Source organism: Carcharhinus amblyrhynchos, chromosome 18 (genome assembly GCF_965287045.1).
Source record: "Carcharhinus amblyrhynchos chromosome 18, sCarAmb.v2.hapA, whole genome shotgun sequence".
Classification (NCBI taxonomy): Eukaryota; Metazoa; Chordata; class Chondrichthyes; order Carcharhiniformes; family Carcharhinidae; genus Carcharhinus; species Carcharhinus amblyrhynchos.
Genome location: NC_137341.1, coordinates 22927542 through 22948132, shown reverse-complemented (window position 1 = coordinate 22948132; position 20591 = coordinate 22927542). Strand labels below are relative to the sequence as shown.

The window sequence follows — 20591 nt, the reverse complement described above, 5'->3', positions numbered from 1 at the left end:
GTTACATGGCAACACTACTATGGAGATGCAGTAAAAACTTAACCAGAAAACATACAATAAACCAAGTAAAAGACATCTTACCTTTGTTTTTTTGTTCAATTGCCTGTAACAAAAGAAAGTCCATCAGTTTGAAAATAAATCATACATCTAAAATCAGTGAAAAGAACATTTCACTACAAAAACTTATGCACCACAGCCAAGTGACGCAGCAGACGAATTACAGAAATACAATTTCACAGTTGCACATTTTAGGCAAAAAAAAAGATATTTATTATAGAAAAATACCTTGTATTACATCTGTACAGACATCGCTTCATTAGATGTACACAAATGATTCTACAAATTCACTAAATTAAGACAGATACTGTGTAAAAAGTGGGCAACCAGTGATGTTGTCATTGTTTCCTCACTGGCTGCCCATTTTGCTAGGTACTGTTATGCAAAATAATAATTGATTAATTTAGAGATCACTCTTTAAACAGGAACCGTTATGAGAATTTTGTCAGGCTCTTCTTAGGTACCATCTTATACAGATACTCCACTTTGTATTTAACAGTTTCTGGGCAAGCAGGGTCTGGAACTTGTCCAAAATCTGCATGGAGGTCAGTCACCAGTGGAGTGCCCCAGGGATCTGTTCTAGGACCTTTGCTGTTTGTCATTTTCATAAATGACCTGGATAAGGAATTGGAGGGATGGATTAGTAAGTTTGCCGACGACACGAAGGTTGGTGGTGTTGAGATAGTCTGGAGGGATGTCAGAAGTTGCAGCGAGACATAGATAGGATGCAAGACTGGGCGGAGAAGTGGCAGATGGACTTCAATGCGGATAAATGTGTAGTGGTCCATTTTGGCAGGTCCAATGGGATGAAGGAGTACAATATCAAGGGTAGGACTCTTAGCAATGTTGAGGAGCAGAAGGACCTTCGGGTCCAGGTCTATCGGAGTCTTAAAATCGGCCTCGCAGGTGGAGCATGTGGTGAAGGCAGCGTACGGTGTGCTAGCCTTCATTAATCGAGGGATTGAGTTTGGGAGACAGGAGGTAATGCTGCAACTTTATAAGACCCTTGTCAGACCCCACTTGGAGTACTGTGTGCAGTTCTGGTCGCCTCATTACAAGGAGGATGTGGAAGCTGTTGACAGGATGCAGAGGACATTTACAAGGGTGTTGCCTGGATTGGGAGGCATGCCTTATGAAGATAGGTTGAGGGAGCTATGTCTCTTCTCCCTGGAGAGATGAAGGTTGAGAGGCAACCTGATAGGGTGGATTCTCGGAGGCTATTTCCCGGGGCTGAAATGGTGGCTACGAGAGGACACAGGTTTAAGGTGCTGGGGAGCAGGTACAGAGGAGATGTTAGGGGTAAGTTTTTCACTCAGAGGGTGGTGAGTGAGTGGAATTGGCTGCCGTCGGTGGTCGTAGAGGCGAACTCGCTGGGGTCTTTTAAAAGACTTCTGGATGAGTACATGGGATTTAATGGGATTGAAAGTTACAGATAGGCCTGGTAGGTATGGATATGATTGGCGCAACTTGTGGGCTGAAGGGCCTGTTTGTACTGTAGCGTTCTATGTTCTATAAAATCAACTCAAACCTTCAAGATCCAACGTAGCTAGTACAAGTTGAAGTCAAAGATAATTTTTCACTTTTCTGATCTGCTGATACGTAATGCATCAACTACAAGGAATGCTTGCATTCTTCCCCACAGATGTAAAGTAGCTTCTGTTATATTCCTTGATGTCCATTATAAACTTAAGACAAAATGACTGTGGAGGTTGCAACCGCTGATAGCAATCTTGAATCTCAGCTACAACAGTGGTTACCACTCCACAAGTACTTCAACACTGTAAAGCACTTTAGGACATCCTGCGTTCATGATTATCATGATGTGGAGATGCTGGTGTTGGACTGGGGTAAATACAGTAAGAAGTCTCACAACATCAGGTTAAAGTCCAACAGGTTTATATGGTAGCACAAGCCACTAGCTTTTAGAGCGCTGCCCCCTCATCAGGTGAATGGGAGTTCTATTCACAAACAGGGCTTATGAAGGCAAACTCAATTTACAAAATACTGGTTGGAATGCGAGTCTTTACAGGTAATCAAATCTTAAAGCTACAGACAATGCAAAAGAGGGTTAAGCACAGGTTAAAGAGATGTGAATTGTCTTAAGCCAGGACAGGTAGTGAGATTTTGCAAGCCAAGGCAAGTCATGGAAATTACAGATAGTACGACATGAACTCAAGATACTGGTTGAGGCCGTCCTCGTGTGTGCGGAACTTGGCTATCAGTTTCTGCTCAGCGACTCTGTGTTGTCATGTGTTGTGAAGACCACCTTGGAGAATGCTTACCCGAAGGTCAGAGGATGAATGCCCATGACCGCTGAAGTGTTCCCCAACAGGAAGAGAACACTCTTGCCGAGTGATTGTTGCGTGATGTTCATTCATGTGTTGTCATAGCATCTGCATGGTCTCCCCAAAGTACCATGCCTTGGGACATCTTTTCTTGCAGCATATCAGGTAGACAAAGTTGGTTGAGATGCAAGTGTATGTACCGTGTACCTAGTGGATGGTGTTCGCACATGAGATGATGGCATCCGTGTCGATGATCTAGCAGGTCTTGCTGTGGCAGGGTTGTGTGGTGTCATGGTCACTGTTCTCCTGAAGGCTAGGTAGTTTGCTGAGGGCAATGGTCTGTTTGAGGTTGTGCGGTTGTTTGAAGGCAAGAAGTGGGGGTGTGGGGATGGCCTTGGCGAGATGTTCGTCTTCTTCAATGACATGTTGAAGGCCCTGGAGAAGATATCATAGTTTCTCCGCTCTGGGGAAATACTGGATGACGAAGTATACTCTGTCCGCTGTGTCCCATGTTCATCATCTGAGGAGGTTGGTGCGGTTTTTTGCTGTGACGTGTCAGAACTGTCATCGATGGTTCAAGTGCCATATCCTGTTCTGCCTCATAAGAGCAGGATGCCCTCATAACAGGATATGGCCCTCGACTCATCGATCAACAGTTCCAACACGCCACAACGAAAAATCGTACACTTGCAACTTGGCCAATGTTGTCTACCTGATACGCTGCAGAAAAGGATGTCCCGAGGCATGGTATGCTGGGGAGATCATGCAGATACGACGACAATGGATGAATGAACACTGCTCGATAATCACCAGGCTGATCTGACAAAGTCATCCAGACTCAAAGCGTTGGCTCTATTCCCTCTCCACAGATGCTGTCAGACCTGCTGAGATTTTCCAGCATTTTCTGTTTTTGTGTTGATCTCTCTCTTTTATATATTTAAAGAAGCTCATAGTCAGTTTTTATATTTCTCACTGGTTGCCCGTTGTTTATTTTCTCTCTCTTCGTTATAATTTTAGTCCAGCTTTGCAGGATTCAGAATTTATCCCAGTCTTCGAGGTGATCACTGACTTTTGCCTCCTCACATGCTTTTGCTTTCAACTTATTTTACTTTCTTGATATGTTGTTGATTTATCCCATTCAACGAAAATATATCTCAGTAAAGGGGAAAGATTTGAAGGATCATGAATTATCTCCTTAAGTGTCTGCAACTGCTTGTTTACTGTCTTCCCTGCTAATCTATCTACGTACCCACTTTAGTTAACTCTAAACTCATTTCATTATAATACTCTTCAAGTTAAACACAATTGTTTCGGACCCAAATTTCTCACTCAAACTGAATATTAAATTCTATCATGTTATAATCACTATTTCCTAGGGGATCTTACTTCACTCTGAGATCATGTATTAAACCTGCCTCGTTGCCCATTACCAGACCCAAGATAGCCTGTTCCCTGGTTGGCTCCATGGCATATTGCTCGAGGAAACTATCCCTAACGCTTTCTACAAATGTTCTGTCGTAGCTAACTACCCTTTCCAATTTGATTAACATAATCAATATAAAGATTAATTTCACCCATAACTCTATAATGAGGGATTTTATAATTGCTACTCTATTCTACATCTATAACCTACAAACGTGAGAGAGAGAGAGACAGACAGACAATGTGTGGGTATTTGAGTAAGCATGACAATTTTCTTCAAGCCAACAAAATAGCTTTTCAGAGGTACTCAATACTCCATGCACAAACTTCAAAGTTTTCCAAAAAACCGTTACTCTAACGCAAGCAGCTGCATCCTTCACTAACCCACAATTATGCACTTGTATGAATATCCTTGAATATCTTCTAGAGAAAGGGTGAATTTTATTTGATCATTATGTTGCTCCTCCAAAAGTAAAGAACCATAAATACAATACCTTCTTCAAAGCGGCTTCCTTTTTCTTCTTGTCGTCTTTTCTCTTTTTCCTTTCTTCCATCAACTGTTCTTCCTTTTCTTGCACTCTATCCCTTTGAAACAAAAACAATAGGATTCAGGACACACAATCTACCAAGATCCATTATCTGTTTGTTGCTGGAATGGAAGACTTGATCTGACATAACTTGAAAATGGGAACAGCTCTATGTAATCTACTTACGGGGTTACCCTTATTTTCATCTTTCAATCAGTGGCTGATACGTTATGCCACTATGTAATAGGTCAATAATCTTCATTCAATCTGTTTTTAAAATCATGTTTCTGAAAGTACATTGATTTAACAAGTGCTTCTGAATCATCCAATTAATTAGAACGTTAAAAATTAAAAATTATACTAACATGCATATATTCAACCAAATAGCTGTTTTCTAATCTTCATGAACATATAAACACATACTGAGGAATGCGATGTTGCTTGGACTTACTGCCAGAGAAAAATAAACTAGTCTAACAAGCAACTGAAACATTTCTGCAGGTACTGCAGGATGATAGGCCTTTTGGTGCCACTTTGTATTTTACCCATTTACTATTAATAACCACTGGGACATGAGGCCAATCTCACCAATACAACGGGCAGGTCCAAGAACATTTGCACCTTCAGGCTAAAGAGTTGAGAAAAGCTGTACTTACAATCTGACAATTTCCTAGCATTCCAGAAGGGTCCTGCTTAGCCTAAGATTTTCAGCATTCAGCAAATATTCATATTTTTCTTCCCCGCGATTGCAGTTCTCAGTACAAGCCTGCCAATTCCCCTTGCTCGAGTTGTTGAGGTAACCCTTTTTCATGGATAGCAAGAGCTGCCACTGGACACTTCTTCCATTGGGAAAAAGATACAAAAATCTGAGGTCATGTACATTGACTCAAGAACAGCTTCTTCCCTGCTGCTGTCAGACTTCTGAATGGAAGTACCTCACATTAAGTTGATCTTTCTGTACACCTGAGCTATGACTGTAACAATACATTCTGTACTCTCTCCTTTCCTTCTCTATGAACGGTATGCTGTGTCTGTATGGTGCGCAAGAAACAATACTTTTTACTGTACACTAATATGCAATTATTATAATGTGACAATAATAAAATCAAATCAAAAGTACCACCCCCATTTTTGCATGGTCACTGCAGAATGGTGCCAAGCAGCTATAGAAACAATGCAGAATGGCACAAAGAGATTAATCATTCTCCAATACCAATAGCTGAAACGCAAGTGCTTTATGAAACCTAAATGGAGGGAAAAAGCCCATGGTGCAAGATCATGCCAAAACTGTAGTCAAGTACACATTCCATTACAAGTTTTCAAACTATATCACTCCCCAAAAATGTTTTATAAACAGAAGGTATTAACCCTTGTGATCACAGTGGTTGAAGGAAGTTTACTGAATTGTGCTGAATTAGCAAATACAATTCAGAGAGATGGACATTTCCGTGCTTGCTGACAGTGACCCAGAATTGCTAGTTAAAAGCAATTTTGACAACATTTGGGAAAAGGCTCTTCTCATCAATGCTGTAATATTTAAAGTTCCATTCCACGAGGTCATGATTGGAAATACAGGGCTATTGCCAAAAATTCTCATTCATATCACAACATGGAAAGGGAAATTCCACACAATGCCAATTTACTGTTGTATTGAAGCATGAGAGAAATAAGGGATGGTAGACAGTGAAACGCATAAAAAATTTCCTCTCATGGTGTCAGCTTGGCTGTGTTGGTAATAGTTTCACCTGCAAATTGTGGGTCCCAGTCCTACTTCAGGACACGAGCAATTCTGTGGATCAACAATGCACTTCATTGCAATATTGCATCGTCAGAGATGTTAAATTGATCTAGGCAACAGCCATAAAATATCCCATGGCAATACTCCAAGCAAGTACAACCAAGGCAGGCCAGTCAAGCCATTTTAATCCAAGCATCCAGAAAGATCCACAAATATAATGAATACAAGATCTTACATTACTCTTACGCAAAAGTCCGTTCCTTACTGATCAGTGGGAAAAGCATCCCAATCAGTTTAAAAAAGAGCCTTCATAATTTGAACTCATGCCTCCTTACCCAACTCAAAATTAATTCTGGATTCATCCTTTTACAACTCCCTTAACTATCATTTTTAAAAATTCACCTCAGTTGTCTCCTTTTCAGAATCAAATGCCCACATTTCTCCAATCTTTCCTCAGGAAATCCACAAACTCACAACTCCAAGGATGATATTTGAGACTATCCTTCACAGTCCAGTGCTTAAATGTTTTGGAGGTCAAATCTAGATGATGAATTCAAAATGCAGTCTGACCATTGCACTATACAATTTAATTTTCTGATTTGTACTCTACAGTTTTGGCTATGTAGCTCAATGTTTACTGGTTTTGCTGACAATCTACATTTGGCAGATTCAACTCAAGTCTGACCAAGACACCAAAATCCCTGTTGGTTACACCCTTACCTTTTTCATCTTAAATTTAGTAGTCTTGCCTGTTTTTCCTTTGTTGTTCTTTCACAGATGTGGGCATCACTGACAAGACCAGCATTTTTACTGCCCATGGCCAAATACCCTTGAGGTGCAGTGGTGGTGAACCATCTTCTTGAAATGTTGCAGTCCATATGGCGCAGGTGCTGTTCAGGAGGATGTTCCAGGATTTGACCCAGCAGCATTGAAGTAACAGTGAAATTGTTCCCAGTCAGGATGGTGTGGGGCTTGGAGGGGAACCTGCAGGTAGTGGTGTTCTCATGCATTTGCTACCCTTGCCCTTCTTGGTAATAGGGGTCGCAGGCTTGGAAGGTGCAGTATTTTACACATGTCCGAACTAAACTCCCATCTGCCCAGTTACATACTTTGTCCAGCTAGTCTGAAGTTGAGGGAAAGCTGAAGTTCTGAGTTTTCTGACCAGAAACACAGGTAAAACAAATTAACTGCTCATTTATTTATTTGCAGCTCCTTATGAATATTGGGTGTTGCTTTAGCCTGCACAACAACAATGACACAAATAAAAAAAAGGCTGTAAAGTGTTTTGGGATCTCCTGAGGATGTGACAAACTGCATAAATGCAAATTCTTTCTCTCCAGCATTTAGGACCAAGGCTATTTGGCAGAATATGCTATCTTTTTAATTACCTCTATCTTCATCCAGCTGCATGAGTAATTTGTAAAGTAATATTTCTTGAAACATGTATTTGTAACTCAGTTTGGTGGAGGTGTGCAGATCAGCCTTGTTTCTTTTTTTCAGCTGGATATTAGAGGAACACCACTGGCCCCAGTCCTGCAAGGCAGGGAGACTCAGCTACAATACCCACCTCAAATTATCCTGCAGTGACCTCCCTGCTAGAATGTGTAGCTATGGGTCCCAGGCAAGTACTGCTGACCTAGCCTACTCTGGGGATTAGAAGAGAATGAGAGTGTCTCTTGATGATATAACTGGGGCCAGATGTTTAGCACCCATGGCAATATAGCCGTCACAACATTCAAGATCTAGACCACATGTGATTGTGTAATTGTAACCACAAACATCCTTTTTACTGGATATCCCCTCGAGGTCTTGTGGCTCAGCAGATAGCACCTCTGCTTTGAGCCAGAAGCTTCAAGTTCAAGTTCCACTCCAGGACATCTTGGCCACAGATGGAATACACATGACTTGATTCAAACAGGTTGATAATAGACCTAAGTTAATCCCAAAGGGGAAGAAGTGTTTGTGTGAAGATAGGAAATAAACAAACTGGATATCCAGTGTGGAATATGACTTCAACAAATTGGGAGTTTGGCAAACTGAGGAAATCTTAAACGTCTTCCAAAAAAATGCATATTGTTTGAATTTAAATAATTATGGAATTAATTAAAAGACAAGGATGGCAGGACAGATGATGAGTTATGGCTGCAGCACATGGGAGCTCCTGGATACCAGCGTGATCTAGGGCAAACATGTCTATAGGAAGTGCCTGCAGCTTGAGGAGCTTTGACTCAATTACTCAGTTGGATGCCAAGCTGCAGGCACTGCTGCACATCAGGAAGAGATGGTTACCTGGAAGCTTTGCACCAGGAGGTGGTCACATTTGGAAGGTGGTCAGGGACAGGAAGGTGCGACTGCTGCCAAGGCAGAAGTACAGGAGTGTCAGCCGCTGCAGTTATTAAGTTTAAGGTTCTTACAGCTTGCTTGGAGTAGTAGGGGCTGCAGGGTGGGCTGCAGGTGACTGACCATGGTACTGTTGCACAGGAAGCCATTCAAGTGGTGGGTGCACAAAAGGAGTGGTAGTAAAATGAGGGGGACTGACACTGTTCCCTACAGCAGAGAGCAAAGATCAAAACAGTTGTGTTGCCTGCATGGTGCCAGGGTTCAGGACGTTTGTTCAGTGCTGGAGAGGAACTTGCAATGGGAGGGGGAGGATCAATTGTCATAGTCCATGGCAGGACCAACAACATAGGGAAGAGAAAGGAGGTTCTGCACAGTCAGGTGGAGGAGCTAGGCACTAAATTAAGCAGAACCTCAACGGTAACAGTCTCTGGATTACTACCTGAGCCACTTGCAAGTTGGCTCAGGGCAAACAAAATTTGATAAATGAATGCATGGTCGAAGACTGTTGCAGAAGAAAGGAGTTTTGTGCTTTGTGGGGCACTGGCACGAGTACTGGGAAACTACAGCTGTACCATTGGGCAAGTCCACACTTGAACTGTGCTGGGACTGGTAGTCTAGTGAGTCACATGACTAGGGAAGTAGAGAGGGTTTTAAACTAAATAATAGGGGCATGAATCAGCAGATAAAGCTAGACACTACAAAAATAGTAGAACAACAAGGCTAAATACTCTGTAGCTGAATCCATGTAGAATTCAAAACAAAACATATTGCTAGAACAAATAAAAAAAAGTACGATCTGATAGCCATTACAGAGCTACAGCTATGGACAGACAGATTGGGACCTGAGTATTGAAGGGAGTTGATATTTAGGAAGAGCGGGAAACTAGGAAAAGGGGCAAGGATGGCTCTGTCAGTTAATTATGATATTAGTACAATAGAAAGAGGTGAGCTAAATTCAGGAAAAAGGGATGTAGAAATAGTTTGTGTTGAGGAAAGAAATGATAAAGTCACTTGCTAGAGTGGGGTACAGGTCTCCTAATTGTAACAGTATGCTAAGACAGGGTATAAAGGAAGAGATAGAGTGCTTGACAGAAATGTACAGCAATCATTATGAAGGATTCCAATCTACATAGAGACTGGAAAAATCACAAGACAGGATAAATTGATAACCTCAGTGAAGGATTCCTGAGGTAACAGCAATCATAATGTGATTGAATTTTATTTTCAATTTGAGGGAGAGAAGAGTGCGCCCAAAACTAGTATTTTAAACTTAAATATGGGCCATTACGAGGCATGAATGCAGAGCTAGCTGAATTAATTAGGTTGAGGTATATGTCAATATAGGTGCAGAGGCAGACATTTAAAGGAATATTTCAGAATGCATAGTTCAGGTACATTCCAATGAAAAAAATTCCAAGGGGAGGACCCACCATCCGTGGTTAACTAAAGTAGTTCAAGACAGTATCAAACTTAAAGAAAAAGCAAATGGCAGATCAGAGGAATGGACCGAATATGAAGAACATCAAGGGATGACGAAGATTAATAAGGAGGGATAAATTAGAATACAAAAGAAAGATGCTTAGAAATATAAAGGTAGGTAGTAACGGTTTCTATAGATATTTGAATAAGGAAAGAGATAACAGTGAGTGGTGATCCTGTAGAAAGCGAGTTTGAGGAATTAATCAAAGAACATAAGAAAATGGCAGATGAATTAAACTGGTATTTTGCATTGGTCTTCGTTATAGAGGATACAAGTAACATCCCAGACATAGATGCAAAATAGGAAATGCAAGAGATAGAGAAACTTAGGAAAGTTATCACCAGGGAAGTACTATTTGACAAACGTCAGACCTGCGGGCTGACAAATCTCCAGATCCTAATGGACTACATCGTAGTGTCTTTAAAAAAGTGCCTAGTGAAATAGTTGATGCATTGGTTTTAATTTCCAAAATTCCATAGATTCAGGGAAGGTTCTATTAGACTGAAAAATAGCAAATATAACTTCTTAGTTCAAAAGAGGAGGGAGACAGAAAGTAGGAAATTACAAGCCTGTCATAGCATATGTCATGGGGAAAATGTTGGAAGTGCATGGCAGGGCAGTTGGAAAAATTCAAGGCAACTGGGCAGAGTCATATTTTTATGAAAGGGAAATCATGCTTAACCAATTTATTGAAGTTCTTCGAAGGAGTCACATGCTATGAATAAAGGGGAACCAGCTTACATATTCAAGAGGCATTTGTTAAGGTGTCATACCAAAGGTTATTGCAGAAAATAGAAGCGTATGGGGTAGGGGTAACATGCTGGCATGGATAGAAGATTGGCTAGCTAACAGTAGACATAAATCTGTCTATTCCTGTCTGACAGGGTGTAACAAGCGGTGTGCCACAGGGATCAGTGCTGCGGTCTCAACTATTTACAATTTATATAAATGACTCAGATGAAAGGACTGAAGGTATGGTTGCTAAAATTGACGATGACACAAAGACAAGTAAAAAAAACTAAGTTGGAAAGAGGACATAAAGAGGCGACAAAGGGGCAAAGAAAGGTTAAGTGAGTGAGCAAAGATCTGGATGTTTACTCTTGTGGGAAAATCTACAACCAGGAATCACTTAAAAAATATGGGTCGCTCATTTAAGATGGAGATGAGGAGAAATGTTTTCTGAGGGTAGTGTGTGTTCAGAATTCTCTCAAAAGGTAATGGAAACGGTCTTGTAATATTTTTAAGGCAGAGCTAGAGAGATTCTTGATAAGCAAGAGGCGGGGGGTGAAAGGTTATCGAGATACGAAGGAATGTGGAGTTGAGGTTACAATCGCATCAGCCATGAACTTATTCAATGGCAGAAGAGAATTGAGGGGCCAAGAGGGTTACTCCTGCTTCTAATTCACATGTTCATATCCCAGTATTTCTTAAGAAAGCAGGTAGGATATGCACCAACCATACACTTGCCATTCCTTAATTGCATGGCAAACATATCAAGCACACCACAAATCAAGGGTGCACCGACAGCACTGATTAGTGTTGCACTAAAGGTGTTTTCATTTCACATCAACCATAAAGTTAATTCCATCAAAAGTGAAAAAAGCAAGACTTCATGGTCAGATTGAGTTCTGATGCACCTTCTATTTATACTACTAAAGGCAGGCACAGTGGTTAGCACTGCTGCCGCACAGCATCAGGGACCCAGTTCAATTCCAGTCCCGGGCGAGTGCGCGTGAAGTTTGCACATTCATCCCGTGTCTGCGAGTTTCCTCCGGATGCTCCGGTTTCCTCCCGTAGTCCAAAGATGTGCAGATTAGGTTGACTGGCCATTCTAAATTTCCCCCTCGTGTCAGAAGGACTAGCAGGGTAAATATGTGGGGTTACAGCAATAGGGCCTGGCTGGGATTATTACTGGTGCACGCTCGATGGGCTGAATAGCCTCCTTTTGCACTCTAGGAATTCTATCATTCTAACTGCAGCATCAATGTGAAATAAAATCACTTACTGGGAATCGAAGATTCAGGATACCAGAGCAGTCTTTTTGAAAAGTGTATCAAATGGAAAAATGGCACATTAAAAGTGGCAAGTTTTAAAATAGAGTTCAAGTTGTACATATATAACAGAGCCCCACAATTAAGTGGTCCACAGGATCTATATCTCGAGACCACACTGTAGGTGAGAACACTGTGTAACAAGATCCTTTCAAAAGCCAGAATTATGCAGAACTACAGATAAGCTGATTACAACAGATAAACCAGCTAATTTGATGTAAACAAGACTTCCAGGAACAAAATTAAGACAACTCAAATAAATTGAAATTTAAATGTACAATTGGACCACTTAAAATCCACAAACTTAATCTTGCTTATAGAGTACACAAAAATAATCACAGTTCATTATTTGAACAAAATAATGCAAAGAAATCAGTAAATTTAACTTCAGATTAACAGCATGCCTCTGCTAGATGTTCTGAAGCTTTGTCGCACTTGCAACTGCCAATCTTTCATTGGTTCCAACCTTAGTTGTCAGGGCAATTAGGAATGGGTAATGAATGCTGACCCACACTACATGAATGAAAAAAAAACTACAAGGAAAGAATGAGTGGTTCATTTGCGGCATTATCTTTATCATCTTCAATTTACTGAATGCCTCAAAGGCTTGGATCTGTTACACAGGCCAATATTTCATCATCTATCATTATCTCTTGGTCATCGACATTCAACCATATACTGCTGCCAGTATCTAGTTGTGCCTCAAGCAAGGATCCTGCTTCAACATCTAACAGTCCACAATTTGACTCACTTTCAGTGAAGTCTTCAAAATCATCTTTGTCCTCTATTGATTTCTGTCTCCAAAGCAGCACCCAGGGCATATTTTCACATGTATGACCCAGGTGATCATTGTATGCGGTCATGTCTGACACCAAGTGTAGGTTAAAAGCAAAATACTGCAGATGCTGGAATCTGAAACAAAAACAGAAATATGGTGGAAAATCCTAGGCAGGTATGACAGCATCTATGGAGAGTGGAGCCAACGTTGGAGTTCTGACAAAGAGTCATCTAGACTCAAAGCACTGACTCGACCCTCTCTCCACAGATGCTGACAGACCTGCTGAGATTTTCCACAAAACGTAGGGTCCTTATCTCACAGAGTTTCTTCTGGCTAGCTGTCACACTGTTCCTACTGTCCACCGTTATTTTGAGCACTTGTGGTCACTTTTGAAGGTTAATGTGATGCCTTGGTCAAAGTGCTGAATTTTCAAAGTTGTGCTTTTGGAAGACAGATGCGTTTGATGTGCCCACCTTGAGATACCAAGTTCTCTAGGAGTGCGTGCGCAGGGTAGTTGCCAAGCAGCAAAATGGCCTTCTTTGATTGTTTGTTCCAAGATGTTTTCTGATCTTTGGCACAAGTTCATGATGGTCTTCAAATACTGATCAAGTCATCCAGGTTTTAACACTACTTCAGCACTGACCTGGTAATGACTTTCAGTTTATATCATGCAAGCAGCATGATGAATGAAGTTAGTTTATGTCAGCCAGTTTTGGTGCAGAAAAAGAGGGCTATAAATCTGGTCTTTATCTGATTAAATACAAACTGTTAGTTGGTGTTATTTCTGTTTGCAAGTGCCTTTCCTGCTAACATTTTTCTAATACAAGGCCACCTCCTCTCAGCTGTAGATCTGTTCTTCGGCATATCATACTTTGACTAAAACCTTCTTTAATTCAACTAGAATAACATTGGAACAGGGTCTTCAGCAAATGCTTCCCTTGCAAAGTAGCTTGCGAAATTTCTTGCAGGTTCTTAAATCTTGTTCACCATTTTTCTTGCCTTCTAATTGTATTAAAATGCTGGGATTTTTTATTAATTCGCTGGCAAAAACTTTAAGCCTGAGCTCAAATGACAGGATCAGAACTGGGAACACCTTTGGATCTCTGCTGGGTGAGCCACATGTACACAGCTGTGCGTCATTGGCATTTTGGGCTCTTGCTTGGCCATCTTCTTGATCAACAACCTTTTCAACTTCCTGTTTATCAGTAAGCCACCCATGAAGCACTGATTCAGCAACTGCCTTTCTTTTCAAAGCAGTTGCCTGTCAGCACATCCTCATTGATCCAGTTGATTACTTTTAGCTTCTCAGCGACGGTACAAGGGATTCTCTTTTTAGTGAATCAATAAACATGATTTCACATCAATAGCTGTACAGGTAAAGTATGGACAGCCATATTTTAAATTTGATCTGCATTTATACGGTGGAAAACAGTGATCATACCGTGGGAAAACTTAATCACCATGTCACTTAATTATTAAATAACATGAATTTAAATGTATGTTTCATACAGGGTGTGGCATGAAATTTTAAAAGTTTGACTATAAAATTTGATTTTATTGAATTGCTTAAGTGGTAATATGGCCAGATGAAAAGTCCAGGAGTCCGAGAGAAACTGCAAATTCCAGATTTTGACATACCATCAGGGTCCCAATGCAGCATGGTCATTTTTATGTCAGCGATACAAGAGTCTTTTCTCATAAGAAGCATGACTCCAGGTCAAAAGTATTACAGAAAATTAAATTGGAAATGTGACATCATGTTTAGGACTTCATTCCATGCGTATTGATCCATGCAAAGCCCATTCAATAAAAAACACTTCCACTCCAATACGAATTGGAAGTTGCATATTTCAGAATAATGCAGGGGCGGGGGGAGGTGTGTGTGTACAAAAATGTCTACTCATTACCAAGAGAAATTTTGAAATGAATAGATTAAGACTAATTGTATGGTAAGATTTTAGTTTAAGCTGCTATAGGAGTCCAGTCCATACACAGTAAAACATTGTCATCTAAAACATGTTTAACCTTATAGATGTGCCCAACATACTGTAGCATCTGCTAGGCCTATGGAGTACACTGAAATGCTGCATATGCATTTTTAGCCTGAAGTGCATGCACTAGAACTCTAAACCCACTGGACACTTCCTTGACAGAAATTCAGTACAGCTCCATTACAACACTGTACTACCAAGTCCAAACCTTCAGCACTTGGGGATCATAGAATCATAGAGGCCCACTGGTGCATTGACGGCATACTATGGACCTTTGTGGCCTACATACAAGATTGCCATTCATCATCAAATCTTGAAGGTGTTATTACAATACTGTACCATCAAAGGGATACCAAAACTAGGAATGGCCCTAATCTGACCACCAAGACACCTGAAATGCAAACAAGTCAAATCAACAGACAAGAAATAGAAATACAAAGAGCTCAATTACTGCTGTCGGGAGAGCAGTGTACAACTGTGCTTTGAGCATCCACTGAATTCAAAAACACAGCCGTTTCCATCTTACACAATTTCTAACTCAAATATTCCAATTCATCAGCTACCTTTTTAAGATTGCCATAAGGAAGACTTGGCTTTCTCGCCACAATAAACCCTCAGAAAACTTGATTCACTTAGTTCTGTACACTAGAGAGCTTAGCTAGCTGATAAAACTGGTATGATTTAACTATAAGGCCACTGGCATAGTGAGCTGTTGACTCAGCACATGCTAATCTCAATTCCTCTCACTCAAAACAAAGCCAGCTGAACACAAAAGGCCATAACTTATGAATAGTAAACAAAGAGTTTGTGAGATTGTTTTGTCCGACAGTAATCACATCAAAAAGCTTTTATAGATACATCTTGTATTGAAATTTGGGTTACGCCTTTCAGTCTTCATAATGCATAAGCTTGATGCCTCAAACATTCCTACTAAATTCACAGGATAGGAAAACGATGCAAGCAGCCACAAAATCTCACAAAGAAACAAAAACGACAGAACGTGAACTCTATCATTTTACTGAAGTATTTCAATTCAGAAAAAATTATTAATGGATAGGTAATGTTTGGTGATACAAAATGTCAAACAGAATGAGCGTTTAAGAGAATTAGGGCAGCACAGTGGTTGACGTTGCTGCTTCACAGGGCCAGGGACCCAGGGTCAATTCCGGCCTCGGGTCACCGTCTGTATGGAGTCTGCACATTCCCTCCGTGTCTGCATGGATTTCCTCCAGTGCCCCAATTTTCTCCCACAGTCCAAAGATGTGCAGGTTACGTTGATTGACCAGGCTAAATTGCCCCTTAGTGTCAGGGGGAATTAGGTAGACATATGTGGGGTTACGGGGATAGGACCTGGGTGGGATTGTTGTCAGTACAGGCTTGATGGGCCAAACAGCCTCCTCCTGCACTGTCAATTCTATAATTTAGAGTAAATATGATAGAAATGGACCATTCTATTGCAGTAACTACTCTGTGCTCCATTTGAGCTTCTTCCCATCATTCCTCATCTATCAGTACTGGAAATGCACAGCTTATATAAGCTGTATAAAAAGACAGGTTATGACATTTAGGGTTCACCTCTCAATAGTTCTAATATGGGCTACAATCATAATTTCTTCCATTTACAGGTACTGACAGACTTTTTGTTTGTTTAAAATTTCCAGCATCCATTTTTATTTAATGGTGTGAATAAACATTCACTGAACAGAATACAAACATACACCACAAAGTTAATACATCATATCTGGACTAAGGAACAGTGAAGAGACAAACAATGGTTTGCTTGAAGTGCTCTGAAGTGCTTCTACAAACCCATTTGTGACACTGAATCTCCAACCTCATTTGCACAATACTGTCAATCATTATCTCCAATAACTGGTTACCATGACACTAGATTAAGGTCGTAAAGGCATCAAACTGTGTACAATATGCAGTTTCATCCACGTATTCATACGTTTTAAATGTCAGCATGAGATTGGCATATTCCCCCAAGTAAGCAAGCATAAAGACAGCAGCCTAAATGCAGCTCAAGACCATGTAAGCTTGGGTATTTGATACATGAAGATATTCTAAAGGTTAATCTCTTGCTAAAATCTAGTCAAGTTTTCATTTAGCGTTTAACTACAATTTATTGGAAAAACGAAGTTTCTCTCTACTGTAGAGGCTGCTAAAGTTAGTTAATTAAGAAGCTGGCTTCTCTAGTCAGCAGTCCCTGATTCAGCTCTGCAGAATTAAAGCTAGTAAACATACAGGTAATCTAGTTAAGCACCCACTGAGTCTGATAGACAACACCACTCAAGACCAAGTGCAGTTCAAGACATTAGTAAGTAAGGAAATTCAGTGCAGAAAAGGAGGAGGAGCTGTTCTGACCTTTTATAAAATCAGTGTGGCCTGAGAAAGGGAGAAAGCGAGCAGCAGAGAACTGAAGCAGGGAGGCAAATTTTAAGTTTTCTCCTCTCCCTAAAAATGGGTACAGTGGTGTTGGAAGTACTGTAATAAATTTATAGCTCAACTAAATTACTTGATATAATTACTGAATGATATTTCCAAATCTAATTTATTAAAGAAAACACAGTAGAGATGGAAGGACAGATGATGTGTTGCAGCATACAAGAGCTGATGGACAGCAACACATCTGTAGTATCAGCAGCTTAAGGGACTTTGGCTCAGAGCTCATGGACTGGAGACAAAGCTTTGGATAGTGCATTAGGAGGGGGAAAGTTACACTATTCCAGGAGTCATCATTACAGTCTTTTCCGATTTGCCAGTACTGTGGTCCCAGCACAATTCAAGTGAAGACTGTCCCAACAGTACAGCTCTCTCTTTTCTTAGAGAAGGTGCCAGAATCCCATGAATTTAAACCCATTTCTCCCACATTGGTTTTTGAGCCACACATTTAACGGAGGTGCAGCTACAGGATGACAAGAATTGGGTGCTCAACATTGAGAGTTAAGCAATATTCAAGAAGAATAGGAAATTAGATAAATGTGGAGGGGTAGCACTGTTAGGATGGCTTTGCTACACTAGTTAGATGGCATTGGTTCAGGGCACAGAATCGGTTTGGTAGCGATGAGGAAGTCACTAGTGGGAGTGGTCTGCAGGCCTCCTAACAGTAACCACAATGTAGGACAAAGTACATGAGAAGAAATATTGGGTGTTTGCGATAAAGGGATAAAAGTTTACTTATTAATGTCATCAAGTAGGCTTACATTAACACCGCAATGAAGTTACTGTGAAAATCCCTAGTCGCCACATTCCAGCACCTGCTTGAGTACACTCAGGAAGAATTTAGAATGACCAATGCACTTAACCAACACGTTTTTGGACTGTAGGAGGAGACCGGGGCACCCGGAGGAAATCCATGCAGACACAGGGACAATGTACAGACTCTGCACAGACAGTGATCCAAGCCGGGAATCGAACCTGGGTCCCTGACGCTGTGAAACTGCAGTGCTAACCACTGTGCCACCCCATGATGGTAATAATTATGGATGACTTTAATGTACATATAAACTGGAAAAATCAGATCGACAGGAGCAGCATGGATGAAGACTCTTAAGTTAAAGAGAAAGTTCAAGACAATAATGTAAGGCAATGATAACTAGAGTCTGACAGGAAGAGATGGAAGGAACAAATGCAAGTGTGCATGAGCAAGTAAGGTAGAGGAAGCAAGAATGGTGGAAGAACAGAATTAAAGGCTCTTAATCTGAACGCTCATAACATTCGCAATTGGATGAGTGAACTGATAGTGCAAATAGAAATAAATGAAAATGTTAGCCATTAGAGGCATGGTTGCAAGGTGACCAGGCTGAAGCCTGAATATTCAAAGGTATTTGACGTTTCAGAAGTAAAGGCGGAATGGGAAAGGAAGTGGAGTAGGTCTGTTAATAAAGGATATCAGTACAATGAGAAATGGACTTCGTTAAATAGAAATTTACATAGAATCAATTTGGGCGGAGATACCAAACAGCAAGAAAGGGTCACTAGTAGCCATTTATAGAGCCCCTAACAGTGATTACAGAAGATACACATCAAGAAATGATGGGGGCTTGGAAAAAGGGTACTATAGTAATCAGATGATTTTATTCACATCGATTATACAAATCAAATTGGTAAAGGTAGTCTTGAGGATGGGTTAGTGTGTACTCGGAACACTTTCTTAGAACAACACATCTGGAACCTACCCAGAAACAGGTTATTTTGGACCTGGCAATGTGACAGGATTAGTTAATGACCTCATTGTAAAGGATGCTCTGGGAAAGTAATCATAACATAATGAAATTTCACAGTTTGAGAATGAGAAAAGTGGGTCTATAACCAGTGTCTTAAACTTAAATAAAAGGTAATTATAAGGGCATGAAAACAGAGCTGGCTAAAATGGGCTGGATAATAGGTTAAAAAGCTAAGACGGTCTAAGGGCATATTTCATAATTCTCAACAAAGATATATTCCTTTGGGGAAGATACATCATCTGTCGCTAACTAAGTTAAAGGTGGGATCAGATTGAAAGAAAAAGATGTAATGCTGCAAAGATCATTGGTAGACCAGAAACGTGGAAAGTTTTCGAAACCAGCAAAGGATAACTGAAAAATGAGAGAGAGAGAAGCTGGAATATGAGAGAAAACAAAAAAGAAGAAAAATAACAGCTTTCATGAACATATAAAGAGTAATAGAGTGGCTAAAGTGTACATTTTTCTGTGAGGGGCTAAGACTGAGGAACTGAAAAAGAAGGAAATGGCAAATCTTCATAGTTCAAGACACAAAAAGCTTTCCAACAATCATAGAAAATTAAGAAGCAAAAGGGAAGGAATTAAACAATCACTATCACTAGAGAAAAGGCGATGGGTAATTTAATAGACCAGTCCCTTGAAACTATTGGCCTGCAACCTAGTCTTAAAAGAAGTGGTTGCAGAGATGGTGGAGGCATTGACTGTAATCTTCCAAAATTTCCTAGATTCTACTGGTGATTCGAAAACCCTAAACTTAACACTTCTGTTGAAGAAGAGGGAGATAGAAAGCAGGAGACTACTGGCCAACATTTGTCATTGGGAAAATGTACAATCCATTATTAAAGGGAGAGTAGGCAGAATATTTTGAAAATCATAATACTATCAGGAAGAATCAACATGGTTTTGTGAAAGGCTAATTGTGTTTGACTAGAGTGGTATTTGAAGTAATATGTGAGGTGGATAAAGGGGAACCAGTAGATATGGTGTACTTTGATTTCCAAAAGGCATTCATTCAATAAAGTGTCACATAAAAGGTTTACTGCACAAGATAAAAGATTATGATTTTAGGAGCAAGGTTTAAGAATGGATACAATGAGGTGGAATTTTGTGTCTGAGAGTCATTAGTCTTGGGAATTCTCTTCTCCAGAATTATTGAATATATTTAAGGTTGAGTTAGATAGATTTCTGACTGACAAGGGAGTCAAGACTTTATGCAGAGCAGGTAGAAAAGTGGAGTAAAGCCACATCACAGCAGCCATGATCTTGTTGAATGGTGGAAGACTCAAAAGGCCAAATAATCTACTCCTGCTCCTATTTTGGTGTGTTCTCATGTCTCTTCTGGTACTGCTCAGCTACTCAATCAGAAGGCAGTTTTTAAAAGTTCACTTAAAACTTTCAATTTCAATATGGAAAACTCAATTATTGTAGGAAGACTCAATTCAAGTTCTTTCAAATGTATTAAAAATATAATTTCATGAGTGAAATATTAGAAATTCAAATTAGTTGGAGAGAAAGTAGATCAAAAACATTGTTTTGCTGGTGCAAGAGATCCTGAAAAACAGATGTTCTTCTAGAATTTCCATCTTGCAGAAATATCTATTAATCTGATCTACAAACCATTCCTTTACAATCTACTCACTATTTAACACATTTTGAACTGGGGACTTTGTACAAGCTGCCTTATCTTCTGTCATAC

The 20591-nt window shown here is 40.2% G+C and overlaps 1 protein-coding gene across 11 annotated transcripts in view; it reads right to left on the bottom strand.

Moving 5' to 3' along the window:
* LOC145354912 (trinucleotide repeat-containing gene 6A protein-like) overlaps positions 1-20591 on the bottom strand; it is a 259584-nt gene that overhangs the window by 124917 nt on the left and 114076 nt on the right. For 10 of the 11 annotated variants that reach the window (XM_080206542.1, XM_080206540.1, XM_080206548.1 and 7 more), the window contains exons 3-4: positions 4259-4349; positions 82-103 (exon numbers count right to left, since the gene is read on the bottom strand). In XM_080206542.1, coding sequence (XP_080062668.1) covers positions 82-103; positions 4259-4318 — 82 coding nt within the window. In that variant the 5' untranslated portion in view covers positions 4319-4349. Of the gene's footprint in view, positions 1-81; positions 104-4258; positions 4350-4947; positions 5195-20591 lie in introns of those variants that run through there. The other variant, XM_080206543.1, reaches the window with a different exon arrangement.